This window comes from Cyanistes caeruleus, chromosome 35, assembly GCF_971803275.1.
Source record: "Cyanistes caeruleus chromosome 35, bCyaCae1.hap1.1, whole genome shotgun sequence".
NCBI classification, from domain to species: Eukaryota; Metazoa; Chordata; class Aves; order Passeriformes; family Paridae; genus Cyanistes; species Cyanistes caeruleus.
Genome location: NC_141736.1, coordinates 1181087 through 1204047, shown reverse-complemented (window position 1 = coordinate 1204047; position 22961 = coordinate 1181087). Strand labels below are relative to the sequence as shown.

Sequence of the window (22961 nt, the reverse complement as noted above, 5' to 3'; positions counted from 1 at the left end):
CCCCGGTTCCCCCCGGTTCCGGTGCCGCTCCCCCCCGGTTCTCCTCAGTTCCCCCCGGTTCCGGTGCCGTTCCCCACTTTCCCCCCGATTCCCCCCGGTGCCGGTGCCGCTCCCCCCGGTCCCCCTGGTTCCGGTTCTGCTCCCCACGGTTGTCCTCCGTTCCCCCCGGTGCCGGTGCCGTCCCCCCGGTTCCCCCCGGTTCCGGTGCCGTTCCCCCCGGTTCCCCCCCGGTTCCCCCCGGTTCTCCTCAGTCCCCCCCGGTTCCGGTGCCGCTCCCCCCGGTTTCCCCCGGTTCCGGTGCCGTTCCCCTCGTTCCCCCCCGGTGCCGTTCCCCCCGGTTCCCCCCGGTTCCGGTGCCGCTCCCCCCGGTTCCCCCCGGTTCCCCCCGGTTCCGGTGCCGTTCCCCCCGGTTCCGGTGCCGTTCCCCCCGGTTCCCCCCGGTTCCCCCCGGTTCCGGTGCCGTTCCCCCCGGTTCCCCCCGGTTCCCCCCGGTTCCCCCCGGTTCCCCCCGGTTCCGGTGCCGATCCCCCCGGTTCCCCCCGGTTCCCCCCGGTTCCCCGCCGCTCTCCAGGGCGGGGTTTGACCCGAAGGGCGGGTTCCGGGGCGGATTCCGGGGCGGATTTTGGGGCGGATTTTGGGGCGGGGGGGGCCCAAACGGGGGCGGAGCCGCTCCCAGCCCGGCCCAGCCCGGCCCGGCCCAGCCCAGCCCGGCCCAGCCCAGCCCGGCCCAGCCCAGCCCAGCCCGGTCCGGCCCGGTCCGGCCCGGTACCGACGGGATCGGCGGCGGCTCCGGTGCCCAGCGGGATGGGGGGACACGGGGACAGCTACTACGGCAAACACGGTAACGGCGGCGGGGGTCTCCGGGGGGGGGGAGGGCGGCACTTCGGGGGTCCGGGGACACTTCCGGGGACACTTTTGGGGGTCCCCGCGGTTTGGGGGCGCCCCTGGGGCGTTGCCGGGGGTCGGGGGGCGGAAGGGCGGCGGGAGAAGGCGGAAAAACAAACCCGAAACGGGCGGAAAACCGGGCGGGGAACGGCGGCGGAAAGCGAAAGCAAAAGCGGCCGCGCCCCCAATTGGGGGGGGTCGCGGTTTTGGGGGGGGGGTCGCGGTTTTTGGGGGGAGGGGTCGCGGTTTTTGGGCGGGGGTCGTGGTTTTTGGGGGGCTGGGGAAGGGGTGCCCGGTTTTGGGGGGCTGGGGAAGGGGTGCTCGGTTTGGGGGGGGTGCCCGGTTTTGGGGGGGGTCGCGGTTTTTGGGGGGGGGGGTCGCGGTTTTTGGGAGGGGGTCGCGGTTTTTGGGGGGAGGGGTCGCGGTTTTTGGGGGGGGGTCGCGGTTTTTGGGGGGGGTCGCGGTTTTTGGGGGGGGGTCGCGGTTTTTGGGGGGGGGGGTCGCGGTTTTTGGGAGGGGGTCGCGGTTTTTGGGGGGAGGGGTCGCGGTTTTTGGGGGGGGTCGCGGTTTTTGGGGGGGGGGGTCGCGGTTTTTGGGAGGGGGTCGCGGTTTTTGGGGGGAGGGGTCGCGGTTTTTGGGCGGGGGTCGCGGTTTTTGGGGGGCTGGGGAAGGGGTGCCCGGTTTTGGGGGGCTGGGGAAGGGGTGCCCGGTTTTGGGGGGGTGCTCGGTTTTGGGGGGGGGTCGCGGTTTTGGGGGGCTGGGGAAGGGGTGCCCGGTTTTGGGGGGGTGCTCGGTTTTGGGAGGGGTAACGGTTTTTTGGGGGGGGTCGTGGTTTTTTTGGGGGGGGTCGAGGTTTTGGGGGGGGTCGAGGTTTTGGGGGGCTGGGGAAGGGGTGCCCGGTTTGGGGGGGTGCCCGGTTTTGGGGGGGGTCGCGGTTTTTGTGGGGGGGTCGCGGTTTTTGGGGGGGGGGGTCGCGGTTTTTGGGGGGCTGGGGAAGGGGTACCCGGTTTTGGGAGGTTGCCCGGTTTTGGGGGGAGGTCGCAGTTTTGGGGTCGCGGTTTTGGGGGGTGCCCGGTTTGGGGGTTGCCCTGTTTTGGGGGGAGGTCGCAGTTTTGGGGTCGCGGTTTTGGGGGGGCTGGGTTTTGGGGGTTGCCTTGTTTGGGGGGTTGCCCTGTTTTGGGGGGTGCCCGGTTTTGGGGGGAGGATGCAGTTTTGGGGTCGCAGTTTTGGGGGTTGCCCTGTTTTGGGGTCGCAGTTTTGGGGTCGCGGTTTTGGGGGGGCTGGGTTTTGGGGGTTGCCCGGTTTTGGGGGGTGCCCTGTTTTGGGGGGATGTCGCAGTTTTGGGGTCGCGGTTTTGGGGGGTGCCCGGTTTTGGGGGGAGGTCGCAGTTTTGGGGTCGCGGTTTTGGGGTCGCGGTTTTGGGGGGTGCCCGGTTTTGGGGGGTGCCCGGTTTTGGGGGGAGGTCGCAGTTTTGGGGTCGCAGTTTTGGGGTCGCGGTTTTGGGGGGTGCCCGGTTTTGGGGGGGTGCCCTGTTTTGGGGGGATGTCGCGGTTTTGGGGTCGCGGTTTTGGGGGGTGCCCTGTTTTGGGGGGTGCCCTGTTTTGGGGGGAGGATGCAGTTTTGGGGGGTGCCCTGTTTTGGGGTCGCAGTTTTGGGGTCGCGGTTTTGGGGCCGCCCTCCCCGGCAGCCACAGAACCGGCCCGGTCGGAGCCGGCGCCGCCACAAACCGGCTCCGGCGCTTCTGGGGCGTCACCGCCACGCCAGCACCGCCAGCCCTGGGGGGGCCCCCCAATTCCGACCCCCCCACCCACCCCGGGGGGGCTTCAGAGAGGGGAAACCCCCCCAAAAAAGGGATTGAGCTCCACAACCCCCCCAAAAACACCCCAAAACAAACCCATCCCCGCCTCCAGGCCGCCGTCACCCCCCCAAAATCCCCCCTAAATTCCCAACCCCCCCGTCCCGAGCCGCTCCCACGCTGGCTCCGTTCCCACCCTAAAAATAAAGCCGAGCAGCGGGGACGGCGCCGGGGAGGCCCCGAGGGGGCTGGGGGTGCTCGGGGGGTCCGTGGGACCCCCCAGTGACCCCCCCGAGCCGCGGCTTTTTGGTGTTTCCGCGGGATTTGGGGTTTTCCCGTGGGATTTTGGGGGTTTTTTGGGAATGAGTTTTTTCGCAGGGAGTCGTTTCCCAGCTCGGGATGTGCAGCAGGGAACGGGAGCTGTTTTTATTCCTGGCCCCGCTTGTCCCGAGGGTTTCTTTCGGAAGCGTTTGGCTTCCTCTGCTCTGCTCGCTGCGTGCTGGGGGGACGGGAGCATGAGGAGCGCCGTTCCCGTTCCCATTCCCGGTTCCCATTCCCTGTTCCCATTCCCGGTTCCCGTCCCTGTTCCCGTCCCCGTTCCCATTCCCGGTTCCCATTCCCTGTTCCCATTCCCGGTTCCCATTCCCGGTTCCCGTCCCTGTTCCCATTCCTGGTTCCCATTCCCGTTCCCATTCCCGGTTCCCATTCCCTGTTCCCATTCCCGGTTCCCATTCCCGGTTCCCATTCCCCGTTCCCATTCCCCGTTCCCATTCCCTGTTCCCATTCCCGGTTCCCATTCCCGGTTCCTGTCCCTGTTCCCATTCCCGGTTCCCATTCCCGGTTCCCATTCCCGGTTCCCATTCCCGGTTCCCATTCCCGGTTCCTGTCCCTGTTCCCATTCCCGGTTCCCATTCCCGGTTCCCATTCCCTGTTCCCATTCCCGTTCCCATTCCCGGTTCCCATTCCCTGTTCCCATTCCCGGTTCCCATTCCCTGTTCCCATTCCCTGTTCCCATTCCCTGTTCCCATTCCCGTTCCTATTCCCATTCCCTGTTCCCATTCCCGTTCCCATTCCCGGTTCCCATTCCCTGTTCCCATTCCCGTTCCCTTTCCCGGTTCCCATTCCCGGATCCCATTCCCTGTTCCCATTCCCGGTTCCCATTCCCTGTTCCCATTCCCTGTTCCCGTCCCTGTTCCCATTCCCGTTCCTATTCCCATTCCCTGTTCCCATTCCCGTTCCCATTCCCTGTTCCCATTCCCTGTTCCCATTCCCTGTTCCCATTCCTGGTTCCCATTCCCGGTTCCCGTCCCTGTTCCCGTTCCCATTCCCGGTTCCCATTCCCGGTTCCCATTCCCTGTTCCCATTCCCGTTTCCCGTCCCTGTTCCCGTTCCCGTTCCCATTCCTGTCCCCGTTCCCATTCCCTGTTCCGGCTCCCATTCCTGTCTCCATTCCCGTTCCCCTCCCCATCCCCATTCCTGTTCCTTTTCCGATCCCATTCCCGTTTCTGTTCCCATTCCCATCCCTGTTCCCATCCCTGTCCCCATTCCCGTTCCCATTCCCATTCCTATTCCTGTTCCTGTTCCCGTTTCCATTCCCATTCCTGTTCCCATTCCCATCCCTATTCCCATTCCCGTCCCCATCCCCATTCCCATCGCCATTCCCGTCCCCATTCCCGTTCCCATTCCCGTTCCCGTCCCCATTCCCATCCCCATTCCCGTCCCCATTCCCATTCCCGTCCCCATTCCCGTCCCCATTCCCGTTCCCATTCCCGTCCCCATCCCCATTCCCATCCCCATTCCCATTCCCGTCCCCATTCCCGTCCCCATTCCCGTTCCCATTCCCGTCCCCATTCCCGTCCCCATTCCCGTCCCCATTCCCGTTCCCATTCCCGTTCCCATTCCCGTTCCCATTCCCGTTCCCATCCCCATTCCTGTTCCCGTCCCCATTCCCGTCCCCATTCCCGTTCCCATTCCCGTTCCCATTCCCATTCCCGTCCCCATTCCCGTCCCCATTCCCGTCCCCATTCCCGTCCCCATTCCCGTTCCCATTCCCGTTCCCATCCCCATTCCTGTTCCCGTCCCCATTCCCGTCCCCATTCCCGTTCCCATTCCCGTTCCCGTTCCCATTCCCGTCCCCATTCCCGTCCCCATTCCCGTCCCCATTCCCGTTCCCGTTCCCATTCCCGTCCCCATTCCCGTCCCCATTCCCGTCCCCATTCCCGTTCCCGTTCCCATTCCCGTTCCCATTCCCGTTCCCGTTCCCATTCCCGTCCCCATTCCCGTCCCCACTCCCGTTCCCATTCCCGTTCCGTTCCCGTTCCCATTCCCGTTCCGTTCCCATTCCCTGTTCCCATTCCCGTCCCCACTCCCATTCCCGTTCCCATTCCCGTTCCCATTCCCGTTCCCATTCCCGTTCCGTTCCCATTCCCATCCCCATTCCCGTTCCGTCCCCATTCCCATCCCCATTCCTGTCCCCATTCCCGTCCCCATTCCCGTTCCCATTCCCGTCCCCATTCCCGTTCCGTTCCCGTTCCCATTCCCGTTCCGTTCCCATTCCCGTTCCTCTCCACAGGAACCCCACAGAAGTATGACCCGACTTTCAAAGGCCCCATCTATGACAGGTAAACCCAGCGTCCCCAAATCCGGGGTCCCCAAATCCGGGGTCTCCAAATCCGGGGTCTCCAAATCCGGGGTCTCCAAATCCAGGGTCCCCAAATCCAGGGTCCCCCAAATCCACAGTTTCCAAATCTGGGGTCCCCAAATCCAGGGTCCCCCAAATCCACAGTTTCCAAATCTGGGGTCCCCAAATCCGGGGTTCCCAAATCCCTGGTTCCTAAATCTGGAGTCCCCAAATCCACAGTCCCAAATCCTCGGTCCCGAAATCCATGGTTCCCCAAATCCGGCATCCCCAAATCCGGCATCCCCAAATCCGCGTTCCCCCAAATCCACGGTCCCAAATCCACAGTCCGGAAATCCACGGTCCCAAATCCAGGGTCCCCAAATCTGGGTTCCCCAAATCCGGGGTCCCCAAATCCGTGGTCCCGAAATCCATGGTTCCCTAAATCTGGGGTCCCCAAATCTGCGTCCCCAAATCCGGGGTCCCCAAATCTGGGGTTCCCAAATCCACGGTCCCCAGATCCGGGGTGTCCAAATCCGGGGTCCCCAAATCTGGGGTTCCCAAATCCACGGTCCCCAAATCCTCAGTCTCCAAATCTGGGGTCCCCAAATCCACGGTCCCCAAATCCTCGGTCTCCAAATCCGGGGTCCCCAAATCCAGGGTCCCCAAATCCGTGGTCCCGAAATCCATGGTTCCCTAAATCTGGAGTCCCCAAATCCGGGGTCCCCAAATCTGCGGTCCCCAAATCTGCGTTCCCCCAAATCCAGGGTCCCCAAATCCGGGGTCCCCAAATCCTCGGTCTCCAAATCCGGGGTCCCCAAATCCAAAGTCCCCAAATCCGGGGTCTCCAAATCTGGGGTCCCCAAATTCGGGATCCCCAAATCCATGGTTCCCCAAATCCACAGTCCCAAATCCGGGGTCCCCAAGTCTGTGATCCCCAAATCCGGGGTCCCCAAGTCTGTGATCCCCAAATCCATGGTTCCCCAAATCCATGGTTCCCCAAATCCGGGGTCCCCAAATCCCCTCCTGTCCCCGCTGCCAGGGGCTGCACGGACATCGTCTGCTGCGTCCTGCTGCTGCTGGCCATCGTGGGCTACGTGGTGGTCGGGACCCAAATCTGGGGTCCCCAAATCCAGAGTCCCCAAATCCGGGATCCCGAAATCCATGGTTCCCCAAATCCGGGGTCCCCAAATCTGGGGTCCCCAAATCCGGGGTCCCCAAATCCACGGTCCCCAGATCCATGGTTCCCCAAATCTGGGGTCCCCAAATCTGCGTCCCCAAATCCAGAGTCCCCAAATCCACAGTCCCAAATCCTCGGTCCCCAAATCCGTGGTCCCGAAATCCATGGTTCCCCAAATCTGGGGTCCCCAAATCTGCGTCCCCAAATCCGGGGTCCTCAAATCCACAGTCCCAAATCCAGGGTCCCCAAATCCGGGATCCCGAAATCCATGGTTCCCCAAATCTGGGGTCCCCAAATCCGGGGCCTCCAAATCTGGGGTCCCCAAATCCGGGGTTCCCAAATCCACAGTCCCAAATCCAGGGTCCCCAAATCCGTGGTCCTGAAATCCATGGTTCCCTAAATCTGGGGTCCCCAAATCTGGGATCCCCAAATCCGGGGTCCCCAAATTCAGGGTCCCCAAATCCCCTCCTGTCCCCGCTGCCAGGGGCTGCACGGACATCGTCTGCTGCGTCCTGCTGCTGCTGGCCATCGTGGGCTACGTGGTGGTCGGCGTGGTGGGTACGTCCGGTGGGCTCGGGGTGACCTGAGGGTGGGTCTGGGGGCTTCACCGTGGGGGTCTCACCATCCTCAACCCCCCAGCCTGGACCCACGGAGACCCCCGGAAGGTGATCCACCCCACGGACAGCCGCGGGCAGTTCTGCGGGCAGCAGGGGACCCCCAACGAGTGAGTACCGGATGCGCCGCCGTAAACGCCCCGAATTCCTTGGGAGAACCTTCCCAAAACCCCGCGTTTTCCCTTGGTTTGGCAGGAAAAAACCTTTCCTTTTCTACTTCGACATCGTCAAGTGCGCCAGCCCCTTGGTGCTGCTGGAATTCCAATGCCCGACCACGCAGGTAACCCACCCGCGACCCCTTCCCGGAATTCCCGATGGATTCCCGATGGATTCCCAAGCCTGCATCCCGATCCGAGTCTCCCCATCCCGCCTAGATCTGCGTCAGCAAATGCCCGGATCGCTACGCGACCTTCCTGACGTCTGACGGCAACGCCGCGGCGCTGGAGTATTACCGCAATTTCTGCGTCCCGGAGTTCAAGGGCTCGCCGAAGGTTCGGTGGGGGATTCTCGGGGTCGGCGTTCCCGTGCCGCGCTTCCCGTCCCCAGCGTTGATGTCCGGCTCTTGTCCCTCACCCAGGCTCCCCTGGAGGTGCTGAAGGACAAGGAGTGTCCGGCCATGCTCATTCCCAGCACGCCGCGTACGTCGGCGGTTAACGAGGAGCTCGTTAGCGGCTCGGCTGCCGTTGGGGGTGTTTTCCAGAGGGGGTCTGGGGGTTTGGAAGCATTGGGATTTTATTCAGAGGGGGTTTGGGACCATTGGGATTTTTTTCAGGGGGGTTTGGGAGCATTGGGATTTTTTTCAGAGGGGGTTTGGGAGCGTTGGGATTTTTTTCAGAGGGGGTTTGGGGGGTTTGGGACCATTGGGATTTTTTTCAGAGGGGGTTTGGGGGTTTTTGGGATCATTGGGATTTTTTTTGAAAGGGGGTTTGGGAGCATTGGGATTTTTTTCAGAGGGGGTTTGGGACCACTGGGATTTTTTTCAGAGGCTTTTTGGGGGGTTTGGGACGGTTGGGATTTTTTTCAGAGGGGGTTTGGGAGCGTTGGGATTTTTTTCAGAGGGGGTTTGGGGGTTTGGGACCATTGGGATTTTTTCCAGAGGGGGTTTGGGACCATTGGGATTTTTTTCAGAGGGGGTTTGGGACCATTGGGATTTTTTTCAGAGGGGGTTTGGGAGCATTGGGATTTTTTTCAGAGGGGGTTTGGGAGCGTTGGGATTTTTTTCAGGGGGGTTTGGGAGCATTGGGATTTTTTTCAGAGGGGGTTTGGGAACGTTGGGATTTTTTTCAGAGGTTTTTTGGGGGGTTTGGGATCATTGGGATTTTTTTCAGAGGGGTTTTGGGGGGTTTGGGACCATTGGGATTTTTTTCAGAGGCGGTTTGGGGGGTTCTGGGGGGTTTTTGGGGGGTTTGGGACCATTGGGATTTTTTTCAGAGGGGGTTTGGGGGGTTTGGGAGCGTTTGGATTTTTTTCAGGGGGGTTTGGGAGCGTTGGGATTTTTTTCAGAGGCTTTTTGGGGGGTTTGGGATCATTGGGATTCTTTTCAGAGGGGTTTTGGGGGCTTTTGGGACCATTTGGATTTTTTTCAGAGCCACATTTTGGGGGTTTGGGAGCATTGGGATTTTTTTCAGAGGGGGTTTGGGACCATTGGGATTTTTTTCAGGGGGGTTTGGGAGCATTGGGATTTTTTTCAGAGGGGGTTTGGGAGCGTTGGGATTTTTTTCAGAAGGGTTTTGGGGGGTTTGGGACCATTGGGATTTTTTTCAGAGGGGGTTTGGGGGGTTTGGGAGCATTGGGATTTTTTTCCAGAGGGGGTTTGGGGGTTTGGGACCATTGGGATTTTTTTCCAGAGGGGGTTTGGGGGGTTTGGGACCATCAGGATTTTTTTCAGAGGGGGTTTGGGGGGTTTGGGAGCGTTGGGATTCTTTTCAGAGGGGGTTTGGGGATTTTTGGGACCATTGGGATTTTTTTCAGAGGTTTTTCGGGGTTTTTGGGGGGTTTGGGACCGTTGGGATTTTTTCAGAGGGGGTTTGGGGGGTTCTGGGGGTCCTGTGGGGGGTTTGGGACCGCTGGGATTTTTTTCAGAGGGGTTTGGGGGTTTTTGGGGGTTTGGGACCGTTGGGATTTTTTTCAGAGGTTTTTCGGGGGTTTTGGGGGGTTTGGGACCCATTGGGATTCTTTTCAGAGGTTTTTTGGGGAGTTCTGGGGGGTTTTGGGGGATTTGGGACCGTTGGGATTTTTTTCAGAGGCGGTCTGGGGGGTTCTGGGGGTCCTGTGGGGGATTTGGGATCGTTGGGACTTTTTTCAGAGGTGGTTTGGGGGTTTCTGGGGGTTTGGGACCGTTGGGATTTTTTTCAGAGGCGGTCTGGGGGGTTCTGGGGGTCCTGTGGGGGATTTGGGACCATTGGGATTTTTTTCAGAGGTTTTTTGGGGGGTTCTGGGGGTCCTGGGGGGGATTTGGGACCGTTGGGATTTTTTCAGAGGCGGTTTGGGGGTTTCTGGGGGGTTTTTGGGGGTTTGGGACCCCCAGTTTTCCCAGCTGAGCTCCCGTTTTTCCCTTCCTCGGTCTCACCAGTGGCACGGAGATGTTTCCCAGCCATCCAGGCCAAGAAAGGCGTCATCATGGTGGGCAACGAGACCACCTACGACGACGGCCACGGGGGCCGCAGGAACGTCACCGAGCTGCTGGAAGGCGCCAAGTGAGTCCTGGGTTGACTCCACCTCGTTAAGAGCCGCTTCGTTAGCGCTGCTTGGTTTGAGGCGTCGCAAACCCCACCGAAATCCCGACATTCCCACCAAAACGTTGGGATTGGGAGCGGAGGGTGGGGAAGGAGACGCGGCGCGGGCGGCGAGGGGAATTTGCCGCGGAGAAACGCGGAATTTTTCTCGGTTTTGGGGTTCTCCGTCGGCGTTCCTCGGTTTCCTTGCAGAAAAGCCAACGTGGTGCTGGAGACCCGTCAGCTGGCCATGAAGATCTTCGAGGATTACACCGTGTCCTGGTACTGGATCATCATGTGAGCACAGTGAGGGGGGCAAAAATTCCCCGGGGATTCCGCGGTTCTTTTCCGCGCGGGATCGCGGTGAGAACGCGGCCGCCTTCCTCCCGCAGAGGACTGGTCATCGCCATGGTGGCCAGCTTGATCTTCATCGTCCTGCTGCGATTCCTGGCCGGGATCATGGTGTGGGTGATGATCGTCATGGTGATCCTGGTGTTGGGATACGGTGAGGTTCTCTTTCTCCTTGAATTTTCCCCCCGGTTTTTTTTCCCCCCCGTTTTCCGGCGGGATTTGCGCCGCGGGAATTCCCGCGCCGCGTCCTTCCGGGTTTTTCCTCCCCATCGTGCTCCGATTTTGTAAATAAAATTTTTATTATTTTTTTTATTAATTTAATTCCTGCTTTTTTATTTTTTTTTTTTTTTTCAGGAATCTTCCACTGTTACATGGAATACGCCAAATTAAAAGGGGAAGCGGGGTCGGACATGTCCCTGACGGATCTGGGCTTCCAGACCGATCTCCGTGTCTACCTCCACCTGCGGCAGACGTGGCTGGCGTTCCGTACGTGCTCCTCCGGAACCGGGATGGGAGCCGTGGATGGTTTGATGGGAATGGGAATGGGGTGACAGCGAGATTTTTGGGGTGTTTCCACCTGAAGGAGGGGCTTTGGTGGGTGCTGGATGTTCCTGGGAGGAGCGTTGGGTGCCTGGGGGGAATTTGGGGTTAAACTGGGGTTAAACTGGGGTTTAACTTGGGTATAATTGGGGTTTAACTGGGGTTAAATTTGGGTTAAACTGGGGTTAAACTGGGGTTTAACTTGGGTATAATTGGGGTTTAACTGGGGTTAAATTTGGGTTAAACTGGGGTTAAACTGGGGTTTAACTTGGGTATAATTGGGGTTTAACTGGGGTTAAATTTGGGTTAAACTGGGGTTTAACTTGGGTATAATCGGGGTTTAACTGGGGTTAAATTTGGGTTAAACTGGGGTTTAACTTGGGTATAATTGGGGTTTAACTGGGGTTAAATTTGGGTTAAACTGGGGTTAAACTGGGGTTTAACTGGGGTTTAACTAGAGTTTAACTTGGGTTTAACTGGAGCTTAATTGGAGTTTAATTGGGGTTTAATTTGGTTTAACTGGGGATTAGTTGGGGTTAAACTGGGGTTAAACTGGGATTTAACTGGGGTTAAACTGGGGTTTAACTTGGGTATAATTGGGGTTTAACTGGGGTTAAACTGGGGTATAATTGGAGTATAATTGGGGTTTAACTGGGGTTTAACCAGGGTTTAACTAGGGTTTAACTTGGGTTTAACTGGAGCTTAATTGGAGTTTAATTGGGGTTTAATTTGGTTTAACTGGGGATTAGTTGGGGTTAAACTGGGGTTAAACTTGGGTTAAACTGGGGTTTAACTGAGGTTAAACTGGGGTTTAACTAGGGTTTAACTTGGGTTTAACTGGAGCTTAATTGGAGTTTAATTGGAGTTTAACTGGGGTTTAATTTGGTTTAACTGGGGATTAGTTGGAGTTTAACTGGGGTTAAATTGGGGTTAAACTGGGGTTAAACTGGGGTATAATTGGAGTATAATTGGGGTTTAACTGGGGTTTAACCAGGGTTTAACTGGAGCTTAATTGGAGTTTAACTGGGGTTTAATTTGGTTTAACTGGGGATTAGTTGGAGTTTAACTGGGGTTAAATTGGGGTTAAACTGGGGTTTAACTGGGGTTAAACTGGGGTTTAACTTTGGTATAATTGGGGTTTAACTCGGGTTTAACTCGGGTTTAACTTGGGTTTAACTGGAGCTTAATTGGAGTTTAATTGGGGTTTAATTTGGTTTAACTGGGGTTTAACTGGGGTTAAACTGGGGTTTAACTTGGGTATAATTGGGGTTTAACTGGGGTTAAATTTGGGTTAAACTGGGGTTAAACTGGGGTTTAACTTGGGTTTAACTGGGGTTAAACTGGGGTTAAACTGGGGTTTAACTTGGGTATAATTGGGGTTTAACTGGGGTTAAATTTGGGTTAAACTGGGGTTAAACTGGGGTTTAACTTGGGTTTAACTGGAGCTTAATTGGAGTTTAATTGGGGTTTAATTTGGTTTAACTGGGGATTAGTTGGAGTTTAACTGGGGTTAAATTGGGGTTAAACTGGGGTTTAACTGGGGTTTAACTTGGGTATAATTGGGGTTTAACTAGGGTTTAACTTGGGTTTAACTGGAGCTTAATTGGAGTTTAATTGGAGTTTAACTGGGGTTTAATTTGGTTTAACTGGGGATTAGTTGGAGTTTAACTGGGGTTAAACTGGGTTAAACTGGGGAAGGTGAAGATGGTCCTGACCCCACCGGGGTTTATTTTCCTCTCCCAGTGATCATCCTGTGCGTGCTGGAGCTGGTGATCGTCCTGCTGCTCATCTTCCTGCGCAAGAGGATCCTCATCGCCATCGCGCTCATCAAGGAGGCCAGCAGGTCTGGATGTGACCGCGGCCGCGCGTCGCTCCAGGGTTTAATTGGGGTTTAATTGGGGTTTAAGTGGGGTTTAATTGGAGTTTAATTGGGGTTTAACTGGGGTATAATTGGGGTTTAACCGAGGTTTAACTAAGGTTTCACTTGGGTTTAACTGGAGCTTAATTGGAGTTTAATTGGGGTTTAACCGGGGTTTAACTGGAGCTTAATTGGAGTTTAACTGGGGTTTGAATTGGTTTAACTGGGGTTTGACTTGGTTTAACTGGGGTTTAATTGGAGTTTAATTGGGGTTTAACTGGGGTATAATTGGGGTTTAACCGAGGTTTAATTGGGGTTTAATCAGGGTTTTACTGGGGCTTAAGCGGGGTTTTACCAGGGTTTAACCGGGGTTTAACTGGGGTTTAACTGGAGTTTAATTGGAGTTTAACTGGGGTTTAACCAGGGTTTTACCAGGGTTTAACCGGGATTTAAGCGGGGTTTAATTGGAGTTTAACTGGGGTTTAACCAGGATTTAACTGGGGTTTAAGCGGGGTTTTACCAGGGTTTAACTGGGGTTTAACCATCTTCTCGCAGGGCCATCGGTCACGTCATGTCATCACTGCTGTTCCCCTTGTGCACCTTCTTCCTGCTGTGCCTCTGCATCGCCTACTGGGCCAGCACCGCCGTGTATCCTTTCCTCTTCCTCTTCCTCTTCCTCTTCCTCTTCCTCTTCCATTTCCTGGTCTTCCTCCTCTTCCTCTTCCCTGCATCCCTGTTCTCCAGAAGTCCAACGTCTCCCGTCATGGTTTTCCCAGGCGCAGAGCCTTAAATCTCTGAGGTTTAACCCCAAACAGACCTTGGGGTGGTGGAAGAGCAGCAACAGGAGCTCGGGGAGAGCGGGTTGGGTTTAGGGCTGGGTTTGGAGAACGTCCTCTCCTTAACGGTGACCCGCAGCTTCCTGTCCACCTCCAACGAGGCCGTTTACAAGGTGTTCAACGAGTCCGCGTGCCCGTTCTCCGGGCAGACCTGCAAGCCCGAGGTGAGGACCTCAGGGAAACTCAGAACCTCTCAGAGATGAGACCACGGAGGTTCCTCTGGGTTGACCGGCGCGTGTCGCGTGTCCTCTCCAGACCTTCAACACCAGCAACGTCACCAAGCTGTGCCCCGACGCCCAGTGCCTCTTCGCGTTCTACGGCGGCGAGACCGCCTACCACAAGTACCTCATCGTGCTCCAGTTCTTCAACGTCTTCATGTTCTTCTGGCTCGCCAACTTCGTCATCGCGCTGGGCCAGGTGACGCTGGCCGGCGCCTTCGCCTCCTACTACTGGGCCTTCAAGAAACCCGACGACATGCCGGCCTTCCCGCTCTTCTCCGCCTTCGGCCGCGCGCTCCGGTGCGTCCGTCGCCGCGAGGGCGGCCGGGAGCTCGGGGAGGTCGCGCCGTTGTGACCGTGTCTCCGTCTCTAGGTACCACACCGGCTCGCTGGCCTTCGGCTCGCTGGTCCTGGCCATCGTCCAGGTCATCAGGGTCACCCTGGAGTACCTGGACCACCGGTTGAAAGGTAGCGGGGATGGGGATGGGGATGGGGAGGTGAGCGGGGTTGGGATGGGATCAAGCTGAAGGGTTCCTTCCAACCCAAACCATTCCATGGTTCTGTGAAACCGTGGAATTCCCGAGTTCCCCAGGGTGGGAGCGATGTGCCGCGGCCGCAGGCTCGGCCAGCCCGCCCCGGCGCCAGGGAATTCCGCGCCAGGGAATTCCGCACCAGGGAATTCCACACCAGGGAATTCCGCGCCAGGGAATTCCACACCAGGGAATTCCGCACCAGGGAATTCCACGCCAGGGAATTCCACGGCAGGGAATTCCGTGCCAGGGAATTCCACACCAGGGAATTCCACACCAGGGAATTCCGTGCCAGGGAATTCCACGGCAGGGAATTCCACGGCAGGGAATTCCACACCAGGGAATTCCGCGCCAGGGAATTCTGCGCCAGGGAATTCCACGCCAGGGAATTCCACACCAGGGAATTCCATGGCAGGGAATTCCACGGCAGGGAATTCCGCGCCAGGGAATTCCGCACCAGGGAATTCCACGGCAGGGAATTCCACGCCAGGGAATTCCACGGCAGGGAATTCCGCGCCAGGGAATTCTGCGCCAGGGAATTCCGCGCCAGGGAATTCCACACCAGGGAATTCCACGCCAGGGAATTCCGCGCCAGGGAATTCCACGCCAGGGAATTCTGCGCCAGGGAATTCCACACCAGGGAATTCCACGGCAGGGAATTCCGCGGCAGGGAATTCCACACCAGGGAATTCCACGGCAGGGAATTCCACGGCAGGGAATTCCACACCAGGGAATTCCACGGCAGGGAATTCCACGGCAGGGAATTCCACGCCAGGGAATTCCGCGGCAGGGAATTCCACACCAGGGAATTCCGCACCAGGGAATTCCACGGCAGGGAATTCCACACCAGGGAATTCCACGGCAGGGAATTCCACGGCAGGGAATTCCGTGCCAGGGAATTCCACACCAGGGAATTCCGCACCAGGGAATTCCACGGCAGGGAATTCCACACCAGGGAATTCCACGGCAGGGAATTCCACGGCAGGGAATTCCACGCCAGGGAATTCCACACCAGGGAATTCCGCACCAGGGAATTCCACGGCAGGGAATTCCACGCCAGGGAATTCTGCGCCAGGGAATTCCACGGCAGGGAATTCCACGGCAGGGAATTCCACGGCAGGGAATTCCACACCAGGGAATTCCACGGCAGGGAATTCCACGGCAGGGAATTCCACACCAGGGAATTCCACACCAGGGAATTCCGCACCAGGGAATTCCGCGCCAGGGAATTCCACACCAGGGAATTCCACGGCAGGGAATTCCGCGCCAGGGAATTCCGCGCCAGGGAATCCCACGGCAGGGAATCCCACGGCAGGGAATTCCACACCAGGGAATTCCACACCAGGGAATTCCACGGCAGGGAATCCCACGGCAGGGAATTCCACACCAGGGAATCCCACGGCAGGGAATTCCACGGCAGGGAATTCCGCGCCAGGGAATTCCACGGCAGGGAATTCCGCGCCAGGGAATTCCGCGCCAGGGAATTCCATGCCAGGGAATTCCACACCAGGGAATTCCACACCAGGGAATTCCGCGCCAGGGAATTCCACGGCAGGGAATTCCACGCCAGGGAATTCCGCGCCAGGGAATTCCGCGCCAGGGAATTCCGCGCCAGGGAATTCCACGCCAGGGAATTCCACGCCAGGGAATTCCGCGCCAGGGAATTCCACGCCAGGGAATTCCGCGCCAGGGAATTCCGCGCCAGGGAATTCCGCGCCAGGGAATTCCACGCCAGGGAATTCCGCGCCAGGGAATTCCGCGCCAGGGAATTCCGCACCAGGGAATTCCACGGCAGGGAATTCCGCGCATTCCCATTCATCGGGAAATGTCAACAGCCAGTGGGAAGAGCGCTCTGGGTGCCCAGAACGAGGCTTGGGTGGGGGAATTGTGGCAACAAGGTCTCACCACCGACCTTAAAGTGCCTGCTGGAAGATCCAGCCCCTCTGGCTTTGGTGCTGACCCCTCTTCCCTGCGCCCTCCAGCTGCTGAGAACAAGTTTGCCAAGTTCCTCCTGAGCTGCCTCAAGTGCTGCTTCTGGTGCCTGGAAAAATTCATCAAGTTCCTCAACAGGAACGCCTACATCATGGTGAGCGTCGCCCAAATCCACCGCCCTCGAAGGGCTGGGGCTGCCCTGGGGGCAGCTCCGAGGTTTTCCTGGGAATTTTGGCTCCCGATGCTGCGGGAAAACGGAGTTTTGAGGCGTTTTCCGGCTGTTTGGCTGGAAAACCTCGAGCTCAGCCATAAGCTGTTGGTTTTGGGGAGGACCCGCCACGGGTGGGGGTGGTTCAGCTCTGGGTTTTCCTGGTGGATGAGGAAGCACTTCCAGGGTGGGATTTGCACCCTCCCTATGGCGGTGGACTCAGTGCAGCCCCGTTTCTCTGTCCTCGTTTTCCGGCCCAGATCGCCATCTACGGCACCAACTTCTGCACCTCGGCCCGGAACGCGTTCTTCCTGCTGATGAGGAACATCATCAGGTGAGATCCCGGCGGGACGGGAACGTTTTCCGCGCGTGCCTTGGCTGCTTCTGTCGGAACTCGGGGCGGGGAGCAGACGCTGAGGCTCATCTCTCGTCTCCAGGGTGGCCGTGTTAGATAAAGTCACGGATTTCCTCTTCTTCCTCGGGAAGCTCCTCATTGTGGGAAGCGTGGGTGAGTGCTGGCTTCTGGAAGTTTCTCCTCAGGGCATCCAGCTGCCAACCGTCACCGGTTGTGCTGTCCACCCCTGGAAAAGCCGCTCCTTTCCATCCTCTTCTTGTCCATCCCTTGCTTCCCCAGGAATCCTCGCCTTCTTCTTCTTCACCCAGCGCATCAAGCTGGTCCAGGACACGGCGCCGCCGCTGAATTACTACTGGGTCCCGATTCTGGTGAGCTGCCCTCTCTTCTTTGGGGTGGCTTTAGAAGGCCAGAGATGCCCCACACCACCCCCTCCCCACTCTTCAAGGACCTCCTTTGTTGGAGGTGTTTTCCCAGCCGCCGGCGCAATGGGCCCTTTGTCGGTGGCTGCTGGCGCCGTGCCCGCCTGCGCTGCCCACTTTGGCCTCCATCCAGCGGTGGCTGAGGCCTTTTGTCCCCACTCGGGCTGCTCCCAACAGTCCTGCCCTGTTTCCCCTTCCCCTCCTTCCCCTGGGGAATGCGGGATTCAGCGTTTTCCTCCTCCTCCCGCTGGCTCCGGGCTCTCATCGGCGCGCGGCGTCTCTTCCAGACGGTGATCGTGGGCTCCTACCTCATCGCCCACGGGTTCTTCAGCGTGTACGGCATGTGCGTGGACACTCTCTTCCTCTGCTTCTGTGAGTATCAACAAAAACCCCCTCTCCCATCGGGTTCGCTCCCAGATTGTCCGGTTTGGGGTTTTGCTCCCGATCCCGGGGTTCCTCCGTGTGGTTTTCTCTCGCTTTTTCCTTTTTTCCTCACTCCTCACCTGCTCTCCCCTCGCTCGCTCCAGCTGAGGCCCCAGGCCTGTCCGTGGGCATCTCTTCCTGTTTTGGTGCTTTGGGCTCGGTGGAATTAACCACAACTAACCTCAGTTTCCCTTTTTTTCCCTCCTTGTTTTCCTCCTTTTTCCACCTCTCCCGTGCGCGTCCGGTCACGCCTTCTCCATCCTCCACCTCCGCCCTGTCTCTCTCCCCGGCTCTTCCGCTGCTTTTCGCTCTTCCCCTTCACGGCTGCTTCTTCCCGGGGCTGGAAAAGGTGAAGATCTGGAGAGAAACGATGGATCTCTGGAGAGGCCTTACTACATGTCCCCCGAGCTCAGCGAGATCCTGCTGAAGGGGCATCTAGAACCTTCCAAAAGCGCCGATAGCCAAGGCTAGGGCCCAGCGCTGGCTGGAGGCCGCAGGACCCTCCCGGCCCCGACTCCCGCGGTGCTGCTCTGTCCCCCTGGAATTCCTTCGTGGGTGGTGGACACTCAACGCCCGATGGTGTCCAGTCTTCCTTCCTGCCCCAAAAATCCGTGTTCCTGCATGGAGAGAGCCCGGCCGGAGTCGGTTGGGGGGTCCCGGTAGCGCCCGGCGAGGGGTGCGGTGCCTGAGGTCGTGGTTTTGGCACAGAGATTTTTGTTCCCGAGGGTGGGCCGGCGTGGCGGAATCCAGCGTGGAGGGACAGGGGTTTGTGGGATGGGCCGAGAGGGTTCTGCCGTCCCAAACTGGTCCCTGGGCGTTTCCTCCGTGTCTGCTTCAGCCAAGAGCAGTGAAACTTTCCTTGCAATTTCCTCATCCCTCTCCTTGCAATTTCCTCACCTCCTTCCTTGCAATTTCCTCACCTCCTTCCTTGCAATTTCCTCACCTCCTTCCTTGCGATTTCCTCACCTCCTTCCTTGCAATTTCCTCACCTCTTTCCTTGCAATTTCCTCACCTCTTTCCTTGTGATTTCCTCACCCTTTTCCTGCCCTTTCCTCACCTCTTTCCTTGCAATTTCCTCACCTCTTTCCTCACCCTTTTCCTGCCCTTTCCCCACCTCCTTCCTTGCCCTTTCCTCACCCCTTTCCTTGCAACTTCCTCACCCTTTTCCTGCCCTTTCCCCACCTCCTTCCTTGCCCTTTCCTCACCCCTTTCCTTGCCCTTTCCTCCCCCTTTTCCTTGTAGTTTCCTCACCCTTTTCCTGCCCTTTCCTCACCCCTTCCCTTGCCCTTTCCTCACTTCTTTCCTTGTAATTTCCTCACCTCTTTCCTCCCCATTTCCTGCCCTTTCCTCCCCCTTTTCCTGCCCTTTCCTCACCCTTTTCCTGCCCTTTCCTCACCCTTTTCCTTACAATTTCCTCACCCTTTTCCTTGTAGTTTCCTCACCCTTTTCCTTGCCCTTTCCTCCCCCTTTTCCTGCCCTTTCCTCCCCATTTCCTGCCCTTTCCTCACCCTTTCCCTGCCCTTTCCTCACCCTTTTCCTTGCCCTTTCCTCACCCTTTTCCTTGCCCTTTCCTCACCTTTTTCCTGCCCTTTCCTCACCCTTTCCCTGCCTTTTCCTCACCTCTTTCCCTGCCTTTTCCTCACCCTTTCCCTGCCTTTTCCTCACCTTTTTCCTGCCCTTTCCTCCCCCTTCTCCTCACCCCGTCTCTATGCAAACCACAAAACTCCCAAGGACTCCAGGCGAGGCTGCAGACCTTTGGCTTCACACCCGCTGCTTCAGCCCCGTGCCCTGAGCGGGCCAGGAGCCGTCCCCGCTGGCCACAGGGACTCGGTGGCCACTGGCACTCAGAGGATTTCACTCCAGGCACGGGAGGGGTTGGGAATTTCTCCTCCAGACAGCCCAGAAACGATCGAGATTTATAAAAACAGCTCTCGTGGCTCAGCCACAGCTCCCGGCCAGACCCTCCCAGGACAAAGCCGCAGTGTCGACGTTCCCGTTTCCATCCCGGAAAGGATCCAAATCCCTCTCAAAACACCCCCTGGCTGTTGTGAGCCTGGGGCTTTGTGGTTTTGTGGCTTTGTTTGGTTTTGGGGTGTTGTTTTTGACACGGTTGGGATTTTTCCGACCTCGTTGGCGCGTCGGGAACGAGGGGAATCGCTTTGCGTCGGCTCCAGAGGTGTTGTGAAGAGCCGAGGGGTCCCTCCTGCTCTCGGTGCTGTCCAACTTCACCCCGAGAAACAAAACCCCCAAATTTCCTCTTTCTTAATCCCCGTTGGCCATTCCTGGCTTTGCTGCGACGAGAAATTCCCCATTCCACGACCAGGCTTTATTTAATCCGGGAATCGTTGTTGGGAGGATCCCAGGAGCCTCCACATCGCACCAACCCCGCCGTGGGGCCGGGGCTTTCTCTTTGCAGTGGAAGACCTGGAGCGCAACGACGGCTCGGCGGAAAAACCTTATTTCATGTCCCAGAACCTGAGGAAACTTCTCAAGAAGACCAACAAAGGCCAGCCCGAGGCCTAGAGCCGCCCGTCCCACGTGGAATTCACCTCCATGGACCTTGGACCACCCACTCCTCCCCTCCCCGGCAGCGCCGGGGATCGGTAAAAACGCGGATTTTTCACGACTCGGCCTTAAATCCTTGCGCCGGTGACGATGACGAGCTTGTCGCCGCTAACGAGCCGCAGGGCCCCGTGATAAAAACGGGAGAAATCCCAATTCCCGGGGTTCGGCGACTCCGGAGCGAGTTTAGGTGTGTTTGATCCCATTTTGATCCCGTTTTGATCCCATTTTGATCCCGTTTTGATCCCGTTTTGATCCCGGTGAAGCCTTCTGGGATCGGCTTTTCCTCATCGCCGGGGATTTGGGCGCGGAGGTGATGGTTGAAGGAACTGGGAGGTTCAGGCAGCTCCTCGTGGGGTGTTTTCCTTGTGACCCCCCCAAAAATATTTAATTACGGTTGTTCATTCAAGCCAGGACGGGCTGGGATCACTTCCCATCCTTTGCTGCCCTTTTGAGACCCGTTCTGGGCCCTAATTAATTAATTCTTTTAGGAATAAGCTAATTAATGCTCTTGTAGCCGCTGCAGGGAGCGAAGGTGAAGGAGAGGGGGCAGAATTTGGCTCTGTCCGGTTCTGGCGCCTCTCGAGGCACAGATTTCCACAGATTCCTCCCCAAAAATCTGCGCCCGGTCCCAAAATTTGTCGCTTTAGGGCACGGCCTCCCCCAGCTCCCTTCACCGGGGTGAGGGGTTTTGGGACCCCCGCCCAAAGCGTGGGGAGGTGGCGTGGATGGACCTTGGGGGGGGGTTTTGGTTTAATTCCGGGTGATTTTAGCAAAGCCAGTGGCAGCCGACACCTCGTGGCTCTTGCCAGGAGGGGAAAAAAGGGAGTTATTTTTTGAGCTGAAAAGGGGTCAATTAACTCTAAAACATAATTAACTCGAGCTTAAAATATAACAGAATTAACCCTCAGACCTGGTTGAGCCAGGGGAGCAGAGCCACCGTCAGCAATTGGGATTTTTTTGGGGGCTCGTTTGTTCAAAAAGGATTTAAAGAAACGCTCTGAGGATTTGGGGGGACCAGTCCCACCTTCCCCCCCCGTCAGGGCTCCAGGAATTGGTGCTGAGGGATCCCTTTGGCTGCTTTTTATCCCAATTCCTTTGTTTTGTATCATCCAGGGGGCATTTCTATGGAATTATCCAATGCTTTGGGGAAGCTTTTGTATATTTTGCTTTTCCAGGATGTTTTTTTTTTGGTTGGGGTTATTTGGAGCTTTTCCAGTGAATTTTTGGGGGCGAGCTTTGGTTTCTCTGACGCCGCCGGGCAGAGATTCCCGTGCTGGAATCAAACACTGAAATTTCCCTGATTTATTTTTATTTTTTTAAAAAAAATTTCCCTGTATTTTCCCTTTTCCCGCCTCATTTTTCAGCTGACAGAGGAGTGGAAGGGAAAATTGAAGCCAAAAAAAAAAAATGAAGGAAAAGGTAAAACCGGAAAGGTGAAGGGAAAGACAGAAAAGGTGAAAAAAAAAGCTAAAAAAGCAACAGTAAAGCTCAACAGAAAAATGTCAAATGGAGCTAAAAAGAGGAAAATCCTCCCTGTTTGGGAGAAGTGGGAATAATTCAGGGAATAATTTTTCCAACTTACAGCCATTCCAGCACCTCCAGTCTTGTGTCCTGCAGCTCCTGATGCTGGTTCTGGATTCATTTCTTCCCCTCCCTGTGCAGGTTTCAGGGCGGTTTTGGTTTTATTTCTGCTCAGAATGTTCGTGTTGGGGGCAAATTCCCTCTCACTCCTCGATTTTCAGCTGTTTTCCACCTAAATCCTGAGCCTTTGGGTGTGGGAAACAACCGAGGAGCAGCGGGAACTGGGTTTATTTGCTTAAAAAAGGCAAAAAAATGGCAGGAATTGGGAAATCTGGAAGGAAAAGCGGTGAGGGAGAGGAGAAATTTGGGAAGATGTGTTCCTGGGGAAGCCAGGCTGGCTCGGCTACCTCCCAGCAACGCAGGATTTGAGGAGAATTAAAGATTTTTATTCCCAATAAGGCCCGAGTGGCTTTTTAGAGGTGAAAAGTGACGGTGATGGGGAGCGGTGAGGGAAATATTCCTGTAAATTTGGGGTTTTTTTTGGAAAACCCAGAGTGAGGGCAGAATTTGGTGTCTGGAACAGCTTCACCCCATGACTGGTTTCCTTCTCTCAAGCAAAACTCCGTGTTCAAGGCGTTAAATTACAGAATTTAGGATTAACAGTGCTTTTTTCCCTGTCTAGAAACGTTGCTTCTGTCCCTGCAAACCAGATTGTTCTGCGTGCAAAAAAACCAAGCCCAAATCCTAAACAAAAAAAAGTGCTAAAACCCGCAGGGGCTGATGTTTTACACAGAAATTCTCGTTTTTCACGTGTTTTTGAGGCATTAACGGTGCTGTGATGCTCCGGAGTCTCCGCGCGGTTCCGTCAGCGTTGCCACCAACAATAAAAAAGTGCCTGTTTGGACCTCGTTCTGTTGTGTCCTTCCCTGTGAAATCACCAATTCCACCGCTTTTCACCCTAAAATTGCCATTTCAGCATTTGTTCAGCTGTTTCCAAAGTCAGGGGGGTCACTGATTTTAGGGAGTTTTGGATGATTCTTGAATAATTTTCCAATTTTCCCTCAGCCCCAGAGTCTCCAAGAGGGGATGTTAAGGAGTGAAATTTATTTAATAGCATTCAAAAGCAGAAGGTGTTTTTGAGGTCAGATGCCTCCAAAAAAGACATCTCTGAGGTTGTTCCCCTCAAAAATCCAATGGTTTTTAGGTCAAGCCACTGAAAAAAAAAAATCTGCATTTTCGAGGTCAAACCCCTTCAAAAAAGGTGGTTTTGAGGCCAAACCCCCTCGAAACAAGGCGGTTTTGAGGTCAGCCCCTCTAAAATAAATGTGACGTTGAGGTCGTTGCCCTCGCAAAAAAGGCGATTTTCACATCAAACCCCTCCAAAAAAGGCACTTTGAGGT

The 22961-nt window shown here is 56.7% G+C and overlaps 1 protein-coding gene across 2 annotated transcripts; it reads left to right on the top strand.

Annotated features, from left to right (window-relative positions):
• The first annotated feature begins 658 nt into the window (after positions 1-658).
• Positions 659-22465, top strand: SLC44A2 (solute carrier family 44 member 2 (CTL2 blood group)). Of its 2 annotated transcripts, none has more exons than XM_086871368.1 (22): positions 659-841; positions 5253-5301; positions 6962-7035; positions 7117-7201; positions 7287-7371; positions 7466-7582; positions 7669-7729; positions 9664-9787; positions 10019-10102; positions 10198-10310; positions 10511-10642; positions 12440-12539; positions 13110-13202; positions 13470-13554; positions 13646-13908; positions 13982-14076; positions 16121-16224; positions 16539-16612; positions 16716-16786; positions 16913-17001; positions 17340-17424; positions 19892-22465. In XM_086871368.1, exons 1-22 carry the CDS (start codon positions 805-807, stop codon positions 19996-19998), a joined length of 2127 nt encoding a protein of 708 aa, XP_086727494.1. In that variant the 5' UTR covers positions 659-804; the 3' UTR covers positions 19999-22465. The 2 variants fall into 2 exon arrangements, with proteins under 2 accessions (XP_086727494.1, XP_086727493.1); XM_086871367.1 differs by having other exon boundaries at positions 678-841; positions 17825-22465.
• Positions 22466-22961: the final 496 nt, after the last annotated feature.

Bases quoted from the DNA above. Each gene is read 5' to 3' on its own strand.
- SLC44A2 (XM_086871367.1), top strand. From the start codon at position 805: ATGGGGGGACACGGGGACAGCTACTACGGCAAACACG. The intron at 7,730-9,663 runs GTACGTCGGCGG...CGGTCTCACCAG, and splicing joins GCTCATTCCCAGCACGCCGC to TGGCACGGAGATGTTTCCCA. The intron at 10,643-12,439 runs GTACGTGCTCCT...TTCCTCTCCCAG, and splicing joins GCAGACGTGGCTGGCGTTCC to TGATCATCCTGTGCGTGCTG.